This window comes from Anas acuta, chromosome 18 (genome assembly GCF_963932015.1).
Source record: "Anas acuta chromosome 18, bAnaAcu1.1, whole genome shotgun sequence".
Lineage (NCBI taxonomy): Eukaryota > Metazoa > Chordata > Aves > Anseriformes > Anatidae > Anas > Anas acuta.
The window spans coordinates 11945793-11961890 of NC_088996.1; the positions used below are offsets into that span (position 1 = coordinate 11945793).

Here is a 16098-nt window from a genome sequence, read left to right on the forward strand (position 1 = left end):
AGGGCTGAGGTTCAGCTGAGCGATGCAAACCCACAGGAGAAAGCATCTCCCTGGTTCCTGGAGGTACCCGGCCTCATCCTAGGGCAGTTTTACCCCAAAACCATTTTACCCCTACACCACTTTTAACCTCTCTGACTTCTTTGCAGCCCCAGTGCCCCGTCGGGACCTGGTGTCCGCACCGCACATGATAATAACAAAATATTTCAACCTATTTTTCACGTTTTTAGTCCTTTATGTACGCACAGGCCTGCAGGAGCTCGGCTGTTACCACCTAGTGCCCAGCAGGAGAGGAGCAGCAACCGCACACAGACGGGGGCAGCTCGGCCACGGCTCTTCCCTGGGGTCCCCCGGGGCAAACACGAGACCTCCTTGCTCTGCCCGTGGGCACCCAGCAGGAACAGGGGCTGAAAAACGCTGCTGTGCTTCAACTTCTCTTCCCTTTTATAAAAAAATAATAATATTTTCTGGCACGAACTGTCCCTTGTGACTGGACTTAGCCCCGGGCCACGACAAAGGCAGCTTTCTTACCGAGTTTGAGGGCTGCAGGGCACCGTGGCCCCGGGGTTCCCACGTTGCAGCCCGTGGAAATGGGAAGGAGCCGTGGTGCCGGGCACTCAGCACCATCCTGCTGCGTGCAGGGGGCAGAGGGAGCCCGGGGCAAACCGCAGAGGGCCAAAGAAATGGATGCTGAGGGCAGGGAGAGAAGGCAGCCAGGCAAGGAGCGCAGTGCGCAACGTGTGCCTGCAAAGATCCCAGCACAAAGCTCGCCGCCGTCATCTTTCAGCATCTCCGAGGTTTTCCAGCCTTAATAACCACCTTTCAGCCTGTGTTTAAAATCCTACACGCCAACGACAATCAAACAGCACCGGGGCTGCGAGATGAAACGCCCAGAAGCTACGCCCCCGCAGAACGGGAGACGGGGAGGGGGAGCCCCCGGCACCCGCGTTCGAGGTGGGAGCAGCGACACCGCCCGTCGGGGCATGCAGCATCCCGAGGGATTATCTCCCCCTGGGATGGGGTGGAGGAAAACCAGCTCCTGGTGCCCATTCCCCAAGGAATTCCTCTCCCTGCCAGCCCCAGCCACTGCTGCAGGCAAAACCCTCATGGGACGGGGGGCTGAGAGACCCCCAGCATCGTTTGGCTTAAAAAAAATAAATGATGGTCACTAAAGCGGGAGGTTTTGTCCTCTAAAATGCACGCCAGGGGCTTGGAGTGAGGGAGACCACCCTGCACCACGGTGCCAGTGGATGGAGATGCCAACAGTGGGGAGCAGCCCTGGACCCCCCGGCTGTGACCCTGATACCTGGCACGGTGCTGCCAGCTGGCACAGCCCCGTGTCCTGCAGCGTGCCCGTGGGGACACAAGGACTCGGCCCATTTTGCTCTGGGTGGCTCCAGCCCCAGCTGGTTCCTTTTAAATCAGCCACATGAGGTGAGGGAGGGGGGAACAGAGGTTTTTTAAGCCCCGGCTGCCCTCCTCTTTACCTTCCTGCCTGGAGGGCAGCCAGGAGCAGCTCGCTCCTCCCTGTGCACATCTGGAGAGGTCGGGTCCCCTGCCCAGGGCTCACCACGCTCCCCGGCCACCCAAAATGGGCACAGCTCCTCCTGCACGGACCCTGCTTTGTCCTGAGTGGCTGTGTCCAGCCCTGGGACCATCCACAGCGTGCTTATAACCGCAGGGAATGGGGCCGACCAGCTCTGCCAGCCTGGGGATGCTCTGCAGGGCTCAAAGGGACAGAACACGGAGCAACCCAGCGCGTGCCAAGGACCAAAACTGGTCCTGGCCCCGCAGCACCAGGAGACTCCTTCACCCTGAGCTTCTCCTGGCATCCCCACACCAATATCACTGAAAATCTGCCCGGTCCTGGCAGACCAGCAGCACTCAGATGCTGCTCCAGGCGCCTTACACCCTACCAGCAGCTTAAACGTGCTCTGATAAAAGCCCTCGGCGCGCCACCCGTGGGGACGCAGCGGGGACAGGCAACCCCTGCCCAACCACAGGAGCGCAGATCCTCGCACACTGATGCAAAAAAAAAGGGGCTCTGCTGCGGAGATGTCTGAGATTCCTGCACGGCCCCTTGTTCTGCAGCCCCTTTCCAAGCAGCTGAGCCCAAGGAGCGCAGCAGGAACGGGCTGCGCACGCCCGGGGGCAGCAGAGCAGCGCGGAGCCGCGGCACCGGGATGCTCCCGAGCCCCCCGAGGAGCTGCGGGGCGTGCAGGAGCCCCAAGAGTGCTCCTGCAGGGATGGGGCAGGACCCCAATGGAGCCTGGTGGCCGAGGCAGGCACCCTGCTTTACCAGCCGCAGCTCCAAGCACGCTGCTCCGACACAGATCTCGCTCATGAGATGCCCAAGAGCACAGAGGAGTGGCACAGCACCTACAGCCTGCTTTTCTTCCTGCTGTGCTTTGCAGAACAGCTGGCACACTGGCACCCTCCCCTTTTTCATAATTCCCTCTCTGCACACACGCTTCTTAAATGCAAAGCTTACAGCTCTGGGAACAGCCCTTGGGGATGCCGCGGGGACGCACATCCCTGAGCCCTACGGCGAGCTGGAGAGAGCCCAGGCTCCCCGCGAGGTTTCGCCCCGCTCGGGGAGATGCAATCAGTCAGCATCCATCGGTGCTGGCAGCGCTTCCCAAAACCAGCCAGCATCTCTCCATCCAGCAAGGAAAGTCCTCTGGCAGCACGGGAAGCCACAGGGAGCCCTGGGAACATCCACCCGCCACTGCGTCCCCAGGCGCTTCCATCCCAGTGGGCTCCAAACACGTCACAGCCTTCCAAAACACTCTTGCACGACCCAAGGTTGGAAGTAATAAACCTTCCTGAAAGGCAGCTCGCATCAGCTGCAGCTCAGCGTGGCAGTAACGCAGTTAGTCACAGCCAGGGGGGGAGAAACAATGGCAGAAGGGAGGAGGGAAACTGAGTCACGCATCCGTCTCATCGCGACGCTATTTTTACCGTAATGGACACGAGGGAGGGCGTAGCTGTCACGTCCCCGAAGCGCCGGGGCTGACCTTGGGCAATTTCCTCTTCAAATGTGTCAGATTTCCCTCCGTTTCTCACGTTAGAGGTGGAATCGTGTTGGGTTTGAGCTGGTTTTTAAGCCCGCGTAACGCAGCGGGGCCACCTCGCCAGGTTTCCAAGCCGCGATCCCACGCGCTTGGTGCTCAAACTGGAACAACTCAAGTGCTGGGCAGAGAGGGGCAAAGCTGGGCTGGGCCAGAGCTGCTCTGCTCTCCTGCAGTTTTGGGGTGCTCACATCCCCGTCATCTCTCTCGTGGCCCCACAAACCCAGGGGCTTTGTCCCCTTTTGTCCCTGGCACCCCGGGGACCCCACACCGCTCGCCCTTCCAAGAGCTGGCGACAACAACTCTTTATTCCTGGATATTCGCAAGCAGCTTCCCGGAGGAGAAGCCACGCGAAGCGACTTTTGTTCTGCCCGCAGCTGACAATGATAGACAGATTGATGGCAAGCAAGTTATTTTGTCTCCTCTCGCAGCTGACAAAATTTGCGCTGGTATTTTCCCGGTCCAGACCCCACCTTTCATCTGACATGATTAATGCCGCTGGAAAGACAGAGAAAGAGCCAGCTGCTTCTGCCTGCTGAGCTTTCACCGAGCAGCTGAGAAAAAGCGTCCTTTTGTTCCAGCATCTCTGGAGCCTCTGCAGACTTTTCTGAGCAGCCTTTTATTGCGAAAGGTTAGGGAAATGTGGCTGCTGGGGCTGGCATATTGTGCCGTGCTCTGCGCAGATCTGGGTACTCGCCCGGGGCAGCACCAGCCCGTGCCCTCGGTGGGGTCCCCATCCACTGCAGAGGTGCCACGGGCATCAGCCACATGCTCGCTCTGCTCATGTCCCTTCCAGGCTCTGCCTCTTTGCTTGGTCTTTGTGACCACGGCAGGGGATGCTGACAGCCTGGGGGGGTGTCTGAGGCTCCCCACGCAGCCCTGGGGTCCCTCAGATCTCACCTGGCAGCACGGAGGTGGCTGACACACAGCTGTGCTTCCATCCACCTGCCAGAGGGGCTGGGAAGGGCATTTATCAGGCTGAACACACCGCATCCCCCCCCCCCCGCCCTAAATACATTATAATGCGGGTCTAGGAAACAAGCCTCAGAGATAAAATTCAAAGAGAAAAACAAAAGCACTCGGTGAGAGCGCACTGAGCGCTGTGCGCACCTCCCCGCCTCTCTTTGTCAGGCCAGCAGCCCCTCAGCAGCCCCAAACTCACGGAGAGGCACCCGCAGGAGGGTGCTGCATCCAACCCACGGGGTGCCAGCAGCAATTCCAAAACCAAGCAGCTCCTGCGGCTCCAATTCTCACCAGGAGTCCTCGTTTCATCCTTACCTGCACCACCACCGCTCGTCCTTGCTCGCTGTCACCTTTGAACTCTCACTGCTGGCCCTAAGGCACCCAGCAAACATTTCCCTGCCCCCTCGTGCCGGTTCAGCCCCCAGAAGCAGAAGGAACGGAGCTGATATAACCTGCCTCCTTTCCATCCCTTTCCCCAGCACCGTTTATCCGCCCAGCGATGCAGAAACAAAACCATTTCAGACACCAGGCATCACTGACAGAAGGGTTTTTCCCCACCTGACAAGCACAGAGGCTACAAAAATTCAGCTGCAACGGGAACTCTTCCTGCCCCCTCTGCCCACACGTGTGCATCAGACAGGAGACAACCTCCAGGAGACGAAGACGGGCACAAAACCTCTGACACGTGGTGCAGGAGCGGCGTTGTGCCTTACCTGGCGCTCTGGAAGGTGGCAGATGCTGATTTTCCAACAGCCCCGAATCCGACTCCCACGGCCAAGCCCTCTGAAAAGGGAAAGAGAAAAAACACCACGGTCAGATCCTGCAGCAGCCCCGAGGCCGTCCCTCCTCCTGCCCTCAAGCGGAGAGCAAAGCAGCACAGGCAGGGGAGCAGAGCCCCGGGTCAGCTCATCACCCCTCTCATTTTAATCCAAGCTCTCTGCAGATCCACCCGATCGCTGTCTGGGTGATGAGGGTGGATCTGCACCACGCCAAGGGGGTGCCACAGACCCCAGCACGGTGATGGGAAGCTCTGGGCACGCAGATTCATGCTCCCACTGCGAACCTGACACAGCGCAGGGGTCTCCTGGGGAGCTCGCACAGAGCAGAGACTTCTGTATTTGCACGAGACATGAAAAAACCACAATCCCCAGCAGCTAAAATGCCATTTTGGTAAGGGACAGAGCAGAGCAAAACTCCCACCTAAAGGCTGAGGCTGGGCAAAGCTCTCCGCAGAGCTGTGCACAACGCGGTGCCATGGGGGAGCTCTGCAGGGGAGAAAAAACCTCTCCTTACAGCCCCGGGGGTGATGCTCATCCAGGAGCAGGCTCCCAGCAAGAGATTTCCGTGTCCTGTGCCAAAATTTGGGCACGCCGCCTTTACAGACAGTCCAAAAGGCAGGAGGAAACCCAAACTCTGCAAGACATCACAGCCAGCCCCAGAGGAAAGAACCAGAGGTGGAACCAGGGCACGGGGCAGGGCAAGTCCTCCCCATCCTCCCCGCTCCCTCCCTGCCCTTTCTGCTCCCGCTCTGAAACTTTTCTGACCCTCCTGGTGCTGGAACAGCTCCCTCAAACCTCCCAGAAAACCCCTCCTTCGAAGGAGGTGTCAAAACGCTGCCACGTCTGCCTTTGTTGGAAATTCAGGCTTTGTTCCTGCAGCTTTTCTGGCATCGCTCCCCTCCCAGTCAGGCGGGGGGGAACCATTCCAGGATGAAAAACGAACCCGTTTGCGTGGCTGGATGCTGGAGAGGGCTCGCCAGCCTTCCAGGAGGCGATTGCCTGCTCCGACAGCCACGCAGGGGGCAGCAGGGACTGCTCGGAGGCACCTTCAGACAGGCTGAGAAGTCCCACGGCGCGTGCCTGTGCGCCCGAGGACGAGGTCTCAGAGGAACAGGCCCGTGTAATGTTTGTGGTCTTCTGGATTTCCAGTTGCCTTGGAAACACCCCAGGAAAGGCAGCGCCAACTCTTGTTATCAGAATTTGCATCCTCTGCTCCAAGAGTCACAACGCGCCACAAGCCCCCGGAGCCCGGATCCGAGCTTGGTGCCGAGGCTTAGGATGGAGACAGGGAACACGGCCCCGAGAACCAAAACCCTGCGTGCGGGTCCCTAAACCCTGAGCGTCCCTAAAACACCACGGCTGGACGATAACTCCACCAGTAAAACAGCCAGAGCAGCCCAGGCACGGGGTGGTGCCAAGGGGGACGTGTGCTTGTGCAAAGTGCTCGTGCAAAGCACAAGTGCAAAGCACAAACGCAAAGTGCTCGTGCAGAGTGCAAAGCGCTCGTGCAAAACCCTCGTGCTCCCCAAGAGCACCCTCCTGGAGGATGCAGGAGCAGCCCCAGAGCCCAGGGCAGGCTGTGAGTGCCAAAAGCTTTGCACCTGCAGCTGGTGATGGTTTTGCACGCTCGGTGTTCACGCAGCGACCTGCAGGAGGGGAGAAGGGGAAGAGCTTTTTCAAGACACTTTATGGCTGCGGTGAGGACACAAAGAAGCTCCGCACGAAGGGAGCTGGCACCGCTCCCCCACAACATTTCTTCTGAAGTGAGACTTGCCCAGAGAGCAAAATTCAAAAAGGCCGAGAGCGCTAATTTGGGTAAATAACGAGAAAAGCTTAGACGGAGCGGAAAAACCGCAGCAGTTTGCCCTGCTGTACGGCGAACCTCACGGAATAGGCAGCTCAGCAGCACAATTAATGGAAGCACAAATCCCATATATACGGAAACAAACGACGGGCGGGGAAAATCAACAGATGGCGCGTGGGGAGCTGCCTGCTCGGGGAGGGAGAGGCAGCGATGGTGGGAGCTGCAGCACGGTCGGGAAAGGTGACAGAGCAGCGTCGGGTCCTGGGCTCATCCAGCTCCTGCTTCCCAGGAGAGGGGAAAGAGCCGGGGCAGGACAAATACACCCAGGAATCACCTAGGGGATGGTGACCCCATGCCGGCACAAGCCCCAGACACGGCACCATCCAGGCTACGGTGGAGAAATTCGCTTTACCCCAGGCAGAAGCAGCACAGAGGGGAGCTCAGCAGCTCCGTACGGATCCAGCAGGGACCCCGCACGTGGTGCCGAGGCTCGGGAAGGCTCCGGGTGCACCCAGCAGGTGCCACGGTGCCCGTGCCGCAGCCTTTTTTTTCAGCCACGGCACTTGGCACAGCCTGCCAGGATCACACCCTAACTCAGAGGCTTCAGAGCCACGGGGCTGGGCTCTCCAAAAAGAAGACGTCAGCCCCGAAGCCTGGCGGAGCAGCCAGCCTGCTCACAAAAGAATCGGGGGAAGCCGCCGGGAGGCTCGCTGCCAGCCTGCCCACGCTCGGAGCTCGCAGCAGGCTCAGCCCCCGGCTGCAGTCCCTCTCTCGGGTGTTTTGCACGTATCCAAATTATAAACAGCCCGAGAGGCTTCCTCGGGGTGGTAAAAGCACAAAAAGGGAGGTAATGAGTCTGAATCAACCAGCACGTGGTGGTCGTGTGAAGGATTTGAGGGACATCGGGGCGCTGATGTGGCTGGGGGAGAGCCCTCTCGTTACCTGCTGGGAATTCAGCCCTGAGCCCTGGTTCGGGGCTTCATCAGGCTTTAAATATTGCCTGGGCAGAGTTCCCGAAGGAAACAGATCCCAGACAATCCTCAAGGACCAAGGGACGTAAGGGACCGCTCCTGAGGGACCGCTGCTCCCCGCAGGGCGAGGCAGAAGCCCCTTCGTGGGGTTGCAGAAAGCAGAAGCAGAATTATGACCGATCCCAGCCCAGCAGGAAAATGCTCCCGTTTCAGCTAAACGAGGGGATTTTGCCTCTCTTGGACTTCCTCGGCTTTACCATTCAAGGCGTTTGAACCTGATAAGGCATCTCGCAGGGATCAGAGCCCCCACCCCTCCTCAGCAGGGCGCCGGCACAGCCGCTTGCTGATGCCTGTAGGAGGAAAAAGCCACGGCAGCTTTAAAGTTCAAAGGATTAGCTTGAAAGCGGGCTGGCTTCCTGCATCCCTCAGACCTCTCCCTTATCACGCATTGCACAAGCCCACACGAGCTCGGCGAGCTGAAAGAACCGGGGGAAATGAAACCAAGTGCTGCTTTAAATCCTATTCACTGCGGCTTACGAGGTGAAACCGGGACCTGGACCTCTCCTCGCTGCTCCCTGGAGCAGCCCCGCGGTGGCACAGGAGCCAGGGCAGCCCTGAGCCCGGTGCCAGCCCAGGGCCACCTCGGGAGCTCACTCGGCTCCTGCCGTTTCCAGCTTCGTTTCCAAGCATGAAATGAGCTTCACAGCACCACGGGAAGCCAGGCGTAATCCCCAGGGAAGGCCAGCTCACAAAGAGCAAGCAAAAGGTAAAAACCCTCCGGATCCCCCCAAAACCAAACTACTGAGCAGCGAGCATCTCTCACAGAGCCTCCACAAATCACAGCAGCAAGCAAATTAACCCCAGTTGTTACGTTACTCTTACACGACTTAAAGAGCAGAAAAACGAGCGCAGGCTGGAGGTAGGGAGCAATATCCCATTGCAATGTTTAAAAATTAAAAACCTCCAGCGGACTGAAGGACATTCCTGGTGCACCTTTGTCTCGCAGAGGGCACCGGCCGAGAGACAGGAGGGGACGGGGCAGGGGATGGTTTGCACGAAGCCAAACCTGAGCCTTGCGACTGCTCCAGCCCCCAGCCCGCTGCTCCTCTGCCAGTTCTCTGCAGGACAAACATCACCTAAAAGACTGAAATTCCCTTTTTGTTCATGAGGAAACACAAAGCACAGGCTGTGTATTAACATCGCTGCCTTTTCCACTCGTCGTTTCGTGCTGGCACCTGTTCTCTGCTCGCTCCTCCCGTGCCTTCCGCTCCCCGAGAGGATGCGCTCGGCACGGCGCCTTCCGAAAAACACACCTGCAGGAAACTGCCGGGGATGGAGAGCAGAAAACTGCCGGGATGCAGCACGGCCCCCCCAGGAAAGGAGCACGCAGGGAGCTGTGAGAGCTCTCAGACCTCTCCTCCTGCCAGGGCCGGCAAAGAAAATCCTCCCGGGTCGCCGAACGAAGGCGCTTCCCTTCGGAAGGTGCCACAGATGCCAGCACGTCGTCAATTATTCATCCGGCCTTTGAAGAACTGGAAGCTCCTCGTGGAAAATTAATCCTGCTGTAATGAGGTTTGTATTTCTAAGAGAGTTTAAGCGTGTCCCCGTCTCCACTACTCAAACTCTCAGTGTTTCTCCCGTTCCCACTAGAGAACATCTTTTTGCCATTACTGCGAAGGATAGCGCAGGCATTACCACATTTCAGCAATTTTCACATCTCCACACATTCCCCATCCTCAGAGCAGCGAGCAGGAGGTTAAAGCAGTTTTAGAGAGACTTCTTTCCTTTTTGAACTTGAGCTCGAGAGCAGTGAATTTCCCTTTGTGTTTCAGACACCAAGCCTGCAGCTGCTGGGAGGCAGCCTCGCCTAGCCCCATGCGCACACAGCGCTGCTTCCCACCACCCTCACTCCTCAAAAGCCGTGTTTTTCCCCCAAAACCTGGGTTGTCAGAGCGGGCACATCTAGCACAGACCCCAGGCTCCCAATGTGGCTGTCTGAAAAGTGCAGCAGGAAAATCCATGCGTGCAAAAAACCCCTCCGTGCCCCGGGAGCACGGGGATGCTAAGGCTCCCTGAAAGACCCAGCCCGGATCTCCAGCAGGAAATAATAAAATCAGCATTGCAGCAGCCCGGGATGCGCACAGCCACCCTCCAAAGCAGGAATGGACAGGGGAGGGTGAAATAAAAGGGGCAAAAAAAAGCAGCAGATGGATGGCAGGACCGAGCCTCCCCTCACCTGGAAAAACAAACAGCCCAAATCCCCGCTGCTCAGGTGCTCGGCACCAGCGCTGACACCAAGGAAATAAAAGCCACCGCTGTGCGCAACGCCACGGAGCCACCCGTCATTAAAGGGGGTTGTAAGCTGCAACCCCATCCCAGCGCCTTATCTGGGGGATGCCAGGCAATTTCAAAAGAGTTTTGCGTGAAAAAAACACGCAGAATTGGGTTTTGTAGAGTGTAGCTGCACCTGCCCTGCTCTGGGTGAAGTGTTTGGGTTAAAGCAGCGGAACCAGAAGGGACCCGGGAGGCTGAGCTGAGAGAAAACCTGGTGGGATGCGACACGGGACAGCCACGGGTGCCTGGTGACAACAGATACTGGAAAAAGCAGCCCAAAAGAACATTAAATAGGGTCATTAAATAGGGTGAAATTCAGGTAGGACGAGGCAATTCCCCTGTGCCCTCTGCTGAGTCACCCCACAGGAGCCAAACCATCCACATCCCATCTCACTCCTCTTTTCTCCCCCCTTTCCCCAAAGCAGAACGACTCGGAACAAATCCTCCCTGCAAACCACCGAGCAGCAACAGCTAAAAACGTGCCACCCGCAGCCCAGGGCTTACAAACGAGGGACCTCGTTGGAAAGAATTAACTGCCCGACGTCCTAAAGCTCCAGCACAAAGACGTGGCTCTGGCTGAACGAGCCCCTTTCCGAGCTAATAACCCAGAACTACCCCAAAAGCAGGGACCGACCACACGCCCTGCCTCGCACCACCAACCCGAATCCATCACTGGTATTTAATGTTTCATTTGCGAGCACGCAAACGATTTCTCAGGCCGCTGCTCACGGATATTTAATGCAACAGCCCTGAAAGATCTGACGGGGATAAGAAAGAAAAAAAAAAAAAAGAGCTTCCACATGCATATTTCTGCACATTTTCATCCCAGCTGGTGAAAGCGCTGTATTTAATTGGCTTTTGTCACCTTTGTGGCTGTTACCTTTTACAAAACGCTGATCGTCGACTGAAAACGATGCCGCAGAGATAAATGTACATTATCATTCTCTGCTGGCTTTCCAGGTGTCTGCCTGCAAATGAGTTTTGGAAATATGAGCCGCAGCCAGCGGGGCACCAGAGACCTGTGACTCGCTGCCACCGTGCCCACACGTCCCCAGCCTTTGGGGCCAGAGCCCCCCTGATCCCCACGGGGTGATGAGCTGCCTTGCAGGCTGCACATCAAGTCTCACCAAGGGTGTCCATGTAATGCAGGGAATTCCAGGGAATTTGGGCTTTTATCCACATGCTGCTTCCCCACGGCACCATGCTGGTGGCACGTCACCACGCGGGGCACAGCGGGGCACCCCCGGCACCCTGCAGCCCCCTGCAGAACCGTAACAGCCCCGAGCAAGTGCTTCCCACTCATCGAGGTGCTTAATCCCTGCCAGTGTCAAAGCACGTCTTGGTGAAGCTGCAATTACCGGGGGGTTAATGAAAGGTTCAAGCAACCTTTACCAGAGCGAGCTGTGCGGGATCACGGCTGAGTCACGGCCGTACAACGCCGTGGGTGCCCCCGGCACGTGGCTGTCCCTGCTCTGGGTCCTGCCTCTGCTCTGCTCCCCTGGGCAGAGCTGAGCTCCCCCGAGCAGGCGCAGAGCGTGCACGAGGTGCCAGCCGTGCGCACGGGCACCTTCCCTCGGCCCCCTTTTCACCCCGTTCTCAGAAATTCAAGCTCTGAGCCAATCTCCCCCTTCTCCTTTTCCTTGTTCAACGCAAAACCGAGGTGCTCCGAGAATAATCATCGAGAGGAACATGAGAAGTAGAAGGGACACAGGGAGGCAGCCCCACGGTTCGGAGGGAAGCATGCGCAGAGGCTGCCTCCCAGCCTCACGTTCTGCTGAAGCAGGGAGAGCTGCACGCACGTTAAATTCAGCAACCACGACACATTCTCAGTGCCTACAGACCACCAAAAAGCCCTAACGCAAAATGAAGGTTGCAAACGCTTAATGTTATCTCAGAATTATCCATATAAATAACGGCGTTTTTTGCTGGTTTAATAATTGAGCCACACTCACTGCCCCAGCCTCCTCTCCAGAGGCTAAGCTCCTGTCCCAGGAGGGTGAATTCAATCAATTTTGTTAATGACAGAGCAACCAGCCAGGAAATCCAATTGTCCCAGCCCTCTGACACCCTTCTGACAGCTCAGCACACAACCTCTGTGCAGCCACAGCCACCCTCACACCCTCTCCATACCCTCCCCTTCGGCCAAGGGCAAGCTGTTTGCGTCCTTGCACCCACCCAACATCTGCGTGCGCCCCCACAGAAAACCCCGGTGCTGGTTTGGGTCTGATGAGCTCCAGGTGGATTTTTGCTGGGTTGTTTTTAAAGCTGCAGCCCCCAGCACCCTACCTGGCACCCTTTTACGGAGCACATTGGACCCGGTCACTGCAGGGACACCCAGGATGTGTCACGCCACCCCAGGGGGACACGGGGACAAAGCTCACCGTGAAGCTGCCCGTGGCCGTGCTGCCACTAAGCGGGATGACAGCAGCTCTGCCTGCGCTCGGGGATGAAGCTGCCATGTGCGGTGCTCGCGGCACAGCAGGCGCACAAACGCCCAGCAGCCAAGTACCAGAACCGAAGGACGCCGTCTGCTCCTCTTCCCCCAGACGGTCATAAAGCAGGAGACACATAAAAGGACAGGGAAAAACGGCTCAAGCTGTGGGAAGCCGTAAAGAAAAGACAGCGCCCTGAGGCAAAGCGGGCAGCTCTCGCCAGCAGAGCTCGCCCCAGCCAAAGCCCACCTTGCAGAGGGCAGTGGGAGGGTTTGGCACTGTCTGGCCTGCAGGCCTTCAGCTGCGCCATTCTCCTTCCCAGGTGAAGCTGCAAACGAGGATGTTTCAAATCATTTTGATGTTTACCAGGCCTTTTTGCAGCCTTCCCTCCTTCCCCGGTTTCCTCAGGACAAAACATCTCACTGCCAGCCCCTGCGCCTCCCTCGGGGACAGGCGATGACGCAGAGCAGAGAGCTCCAAAGCCGCGTCCTCTGCTCTGCCCTGGCTGCACCTTCCCTCCGTCATCATTTCACCCTCACCCCAAGGATTGATCACAGTTTTAGGGCTAAATCTCCCCTCCTGGGCAGGCAGGGAGAGAGGGACCCCAGGAGCCACTGCCCAAGGACTGCTGTCCGTCTGTGCGCAGCCCCTCACCCGTGCGCAGTCCCAAGTGGGGACCAACCTGAACACCACCTCCTGGGAGTGTAAGGCGCCCCCCTGACCCAGTGCAGCTTCCTGGCAGGCTCGTTTGTCCTTCTAGATGTCACCACCTGAAAGTTTTTTTTTCCATTTAAAATCTCTCCTCTCTCGCCCGCAGCAGTGCCCCGCTGTGCCCCTGAAATAATTCCTCCCTCCTCTCCTCGGTGCCTTCACATTTGTTCCATATTTAGCTCCCAGACTTCACTGCTCCTTCCACTTCTGTGCTTGCTTTTTTCCTTCCCATCAAATACGAAAAAAAAAAAAAAAAAAAGAAATCCAGCCAGTTAATTGGTTTCTGGTACTGGGAAGTGGAAAAAAACCTTCAGGTGGCTCCACGTGAGGTTTGGGCACCGGGAGGGCGAGCAGGGGACGCCGTCACTGCGGGGCTGCTCCCGCTGCCACCTCCAATTTGCTTCCTCCCAGACACCTCCGCTTAACTTTGACACTTGAGGCAGAAACACTGCAGAAATCGAATTAGGGAGCAAACATGGGGTGAAGGGACTGCATGCAGAAACGCAAGGTATTTTAGGGCAAAAAGGACGGGGCTGGGGCAAAACTAAACTGGCTCCTCTGGCTCCGTGCGCAGCTCATTGGGGAGGGACTGGGTGCCCGCACGGTGCCTGCCTGCTGCTCTGGCCCCACAGCATCACCAAAAAAAAAAAGAAAAAGAAAAGAAAAAAAGGAAATTCAGGCTGGGTTTCCTTAGCAACGTCACCCTGGCTGGAAGCCTCCCCTTGTGCGTGCCGATGCCCATTTCCCAAAACGTCGGCGCAAAGCGAGGCGGAGCAGCGCTGCCTTTCCACCAGCTGGCAGAGCAAACACCTGCGGCTTCCCCTTGCTGCCCACACGTGCCCGCTGCAAACTTTCAGATGCCCGATGGAAAATGCCTCGGGCTGCAGCTGAAGGCACCAGGGGCACCGTGCACCGGAGACCCCCGCGAGCAACATGGATTCGTGGAATCCGGCTGCGGAACCTGGCTCGGTCCCGTCCATCTCCAACGTCAGGGGCAGGCACGTGGGCTCCTGTGGTGTTTCCACGCTGAGAATCCCTCCAACCCCACACACTCAGGACATCCCTTTCTGCACGCTGCCATGGCCAGCTCCGAGCAGAGCTGTAGGAAGCCCAGCGGCAGCGCTGAGCCCCTGCTGTAGGACTGCATTCGCCAGGTCCCCACCCGGCTGAGCGCTCAGCGAGTCCTCAGGAATCTGCAGGGCACGTGAAGGATGCATTTCCAGGCAGAGGAGCAAAATATGAACACCAGCACGTGCTTTTCTTAGCACCTGCACACACAGCAGAGCTTCCTGGGGTCCCTGCGGAGGTGGAGAGCAGGGCACGCAACGGGCAGAGCCAGCTGAAACAGCCACCCCAAAAACCTGCCAGCAGCTGCCGTGCCTCTGAGTGATGCAGAGCGAAGTGAGGAGCCTGCCCCACACTCGGGATACCCCTGAGGCTCCATCCTGCAGCCTCCCCTCCTCCCTTGGGAGCAAGAGCACAGAGAAAAGAGTTTAAACTCACACCTCGCTAATTGTTATTTGCGCTACACCAGTAACATTTCAATTAATTTCGAGTCTTCGGCATAACAAGCACCTAAAGTACAAAGATGAACCAGAATAAACAGGGCTTGATTAAATACATAATTAATGTTCCACTAAAGCCGGCATATATGAATATTAATTAGCAGCAATGTTCTGCAGTTTGGCATCTCTTGTCATTATCAATTTATTCTTTACATCGCCAGCCCCAGCTTTGGAGCGAATTAGCAAACCTTTTGCTTGCCGGCGGAACCCAGCAAACTCAAACCGAACGCAGGAGGCTGCTCCCTCCGTTCAATTACCTCGCCCGCACAGTAACTGGCATCCAGAGCGTTTGCCCAAAATGAAAGGCAGAGCACTGCCAAAACTAAAACGTGTTCACCCCTAACTGGGGCTCGGAGTAAATACAAACAGCGCTGTGCTGGCTGTGGCAAAGGGGAGCGCACCCAGCAGGCTCGGATGTGCTCCCAGCCCTGCCTGGTCCCCCTCCAGCACCCCGTGCCCATGCTAAAGGAGAGCAGCTGATGCCCGGAGCTGGCAGCCACGGCACAGGTCTCACCTCGTGGGCAAAGCCATGGCCGTGGTGCTGGTGCTGGTGCTGAGCCGTCTCCTCGCCGTGCTGCAGCGGGCAGCGAGACGTCGTGGGGCTCCCCGCGGTGCTGGGGAGCAGGGGGAGATGCGGGGGGGACCACGACAAATCGCTCAGGGCTTTGGTTTCCCAGCTAAGCCCACAGTGCCACAAGGAGCTGCCTGCCTTGCTTTTAGCACCCCGAAGTGCTGGCGCCTTCCCAGGTCCCTGTGGGAACTTAAATCACAACCGGGGACGTGGCAGGGCTCAGGCTCGGGGGTAAAATGCTGCAGGGGAGCAGCATCCCCTTTCCATCTGTGTCCTCCTCACTGCAGTGACCAGACCATCGCTCAGCCCCGGGGATTTGCTCTGCAAAGAACTGGGGAGGGCAGAAAACCCTGGGAGCCCTCGAGGGGGCAGAGGTGGCAACATGAGCCTGGCTGGGAGGCACCGAGCATCCCAAATCCTGGGCTCGCACGGAGCAGCTCAGCCCGCGCCCTCTCGGCTCCTCGTGCTGCACAGCCCGACACGTTAAGCACGGTGCCATTACGCTGTGGGAGCCCGCACTAATTATAGTGTCAGCCTTCCCGCTGCTGAGGATGGTAATTGAGGGAGAGCATTACAGTGTTTCCAAACCCCGCGCCGCAGGCAGAAGCCTCAGCGGAGCCGGGGAGTGCTGCCAGGAGCTGGTGGCACGGTGCTGGCAGAGCAAAAGGGCTTTAAGCAAGGGGCTGGTTTTGTCCCACAAGACCCCGCAGATCACCCCAAGGCTGAGACCAGCATCTGGTGCTGCGTGCAAGGCAACCCTGCTGCGCCCTAGACCCCGCTGCGCCCCCGACCCCGCTGTGCCGAGCCCCCCGTGGGACGCAGAGGGTGAAGGACTGGGCTCAGGACCCGGTGCTCGCTCAGCTCCCCGCACATAAATTTTTAACGCCGTGACCTTTCAGA

At 57.9% G+C, this 16098-nt stretch overlaps 2 protein-coding genes across 4 annotated transcripts in view; one reads left to right on the top strand and one right to left on the bottom strand.

Moving 5' to 3' along the window:
• Positions 1-16098, top strand: part of RPL38 (ribosomal protein L38) — a 289914-nt gene that overhangs the window by 86452 nt on the left and 187364 nt on the right. The gene's annotated exons all lie outside the window — the stretch shown is intronic.
• Positions 1-16098, bottom strand: part of SLC39A11 (solute carrier family 39 member 11) — a 74857-nt gene that overhangs the window by 12158 nt on the left and 46601 nt on the right. For all 3 annotated transcript variants that reach the window (XM_068655410.1, XM_068655409.1, XM_068655408.1), the window contains one exon: positions 4745-4814. In XM_068655410.1, coding sequence (XP_068511511.1) covers positions 4745-4814 — 70 coding nt within the window. The remainder of the gene's footprint in view (positions 1-4744; positions 4815-16098) is intronic.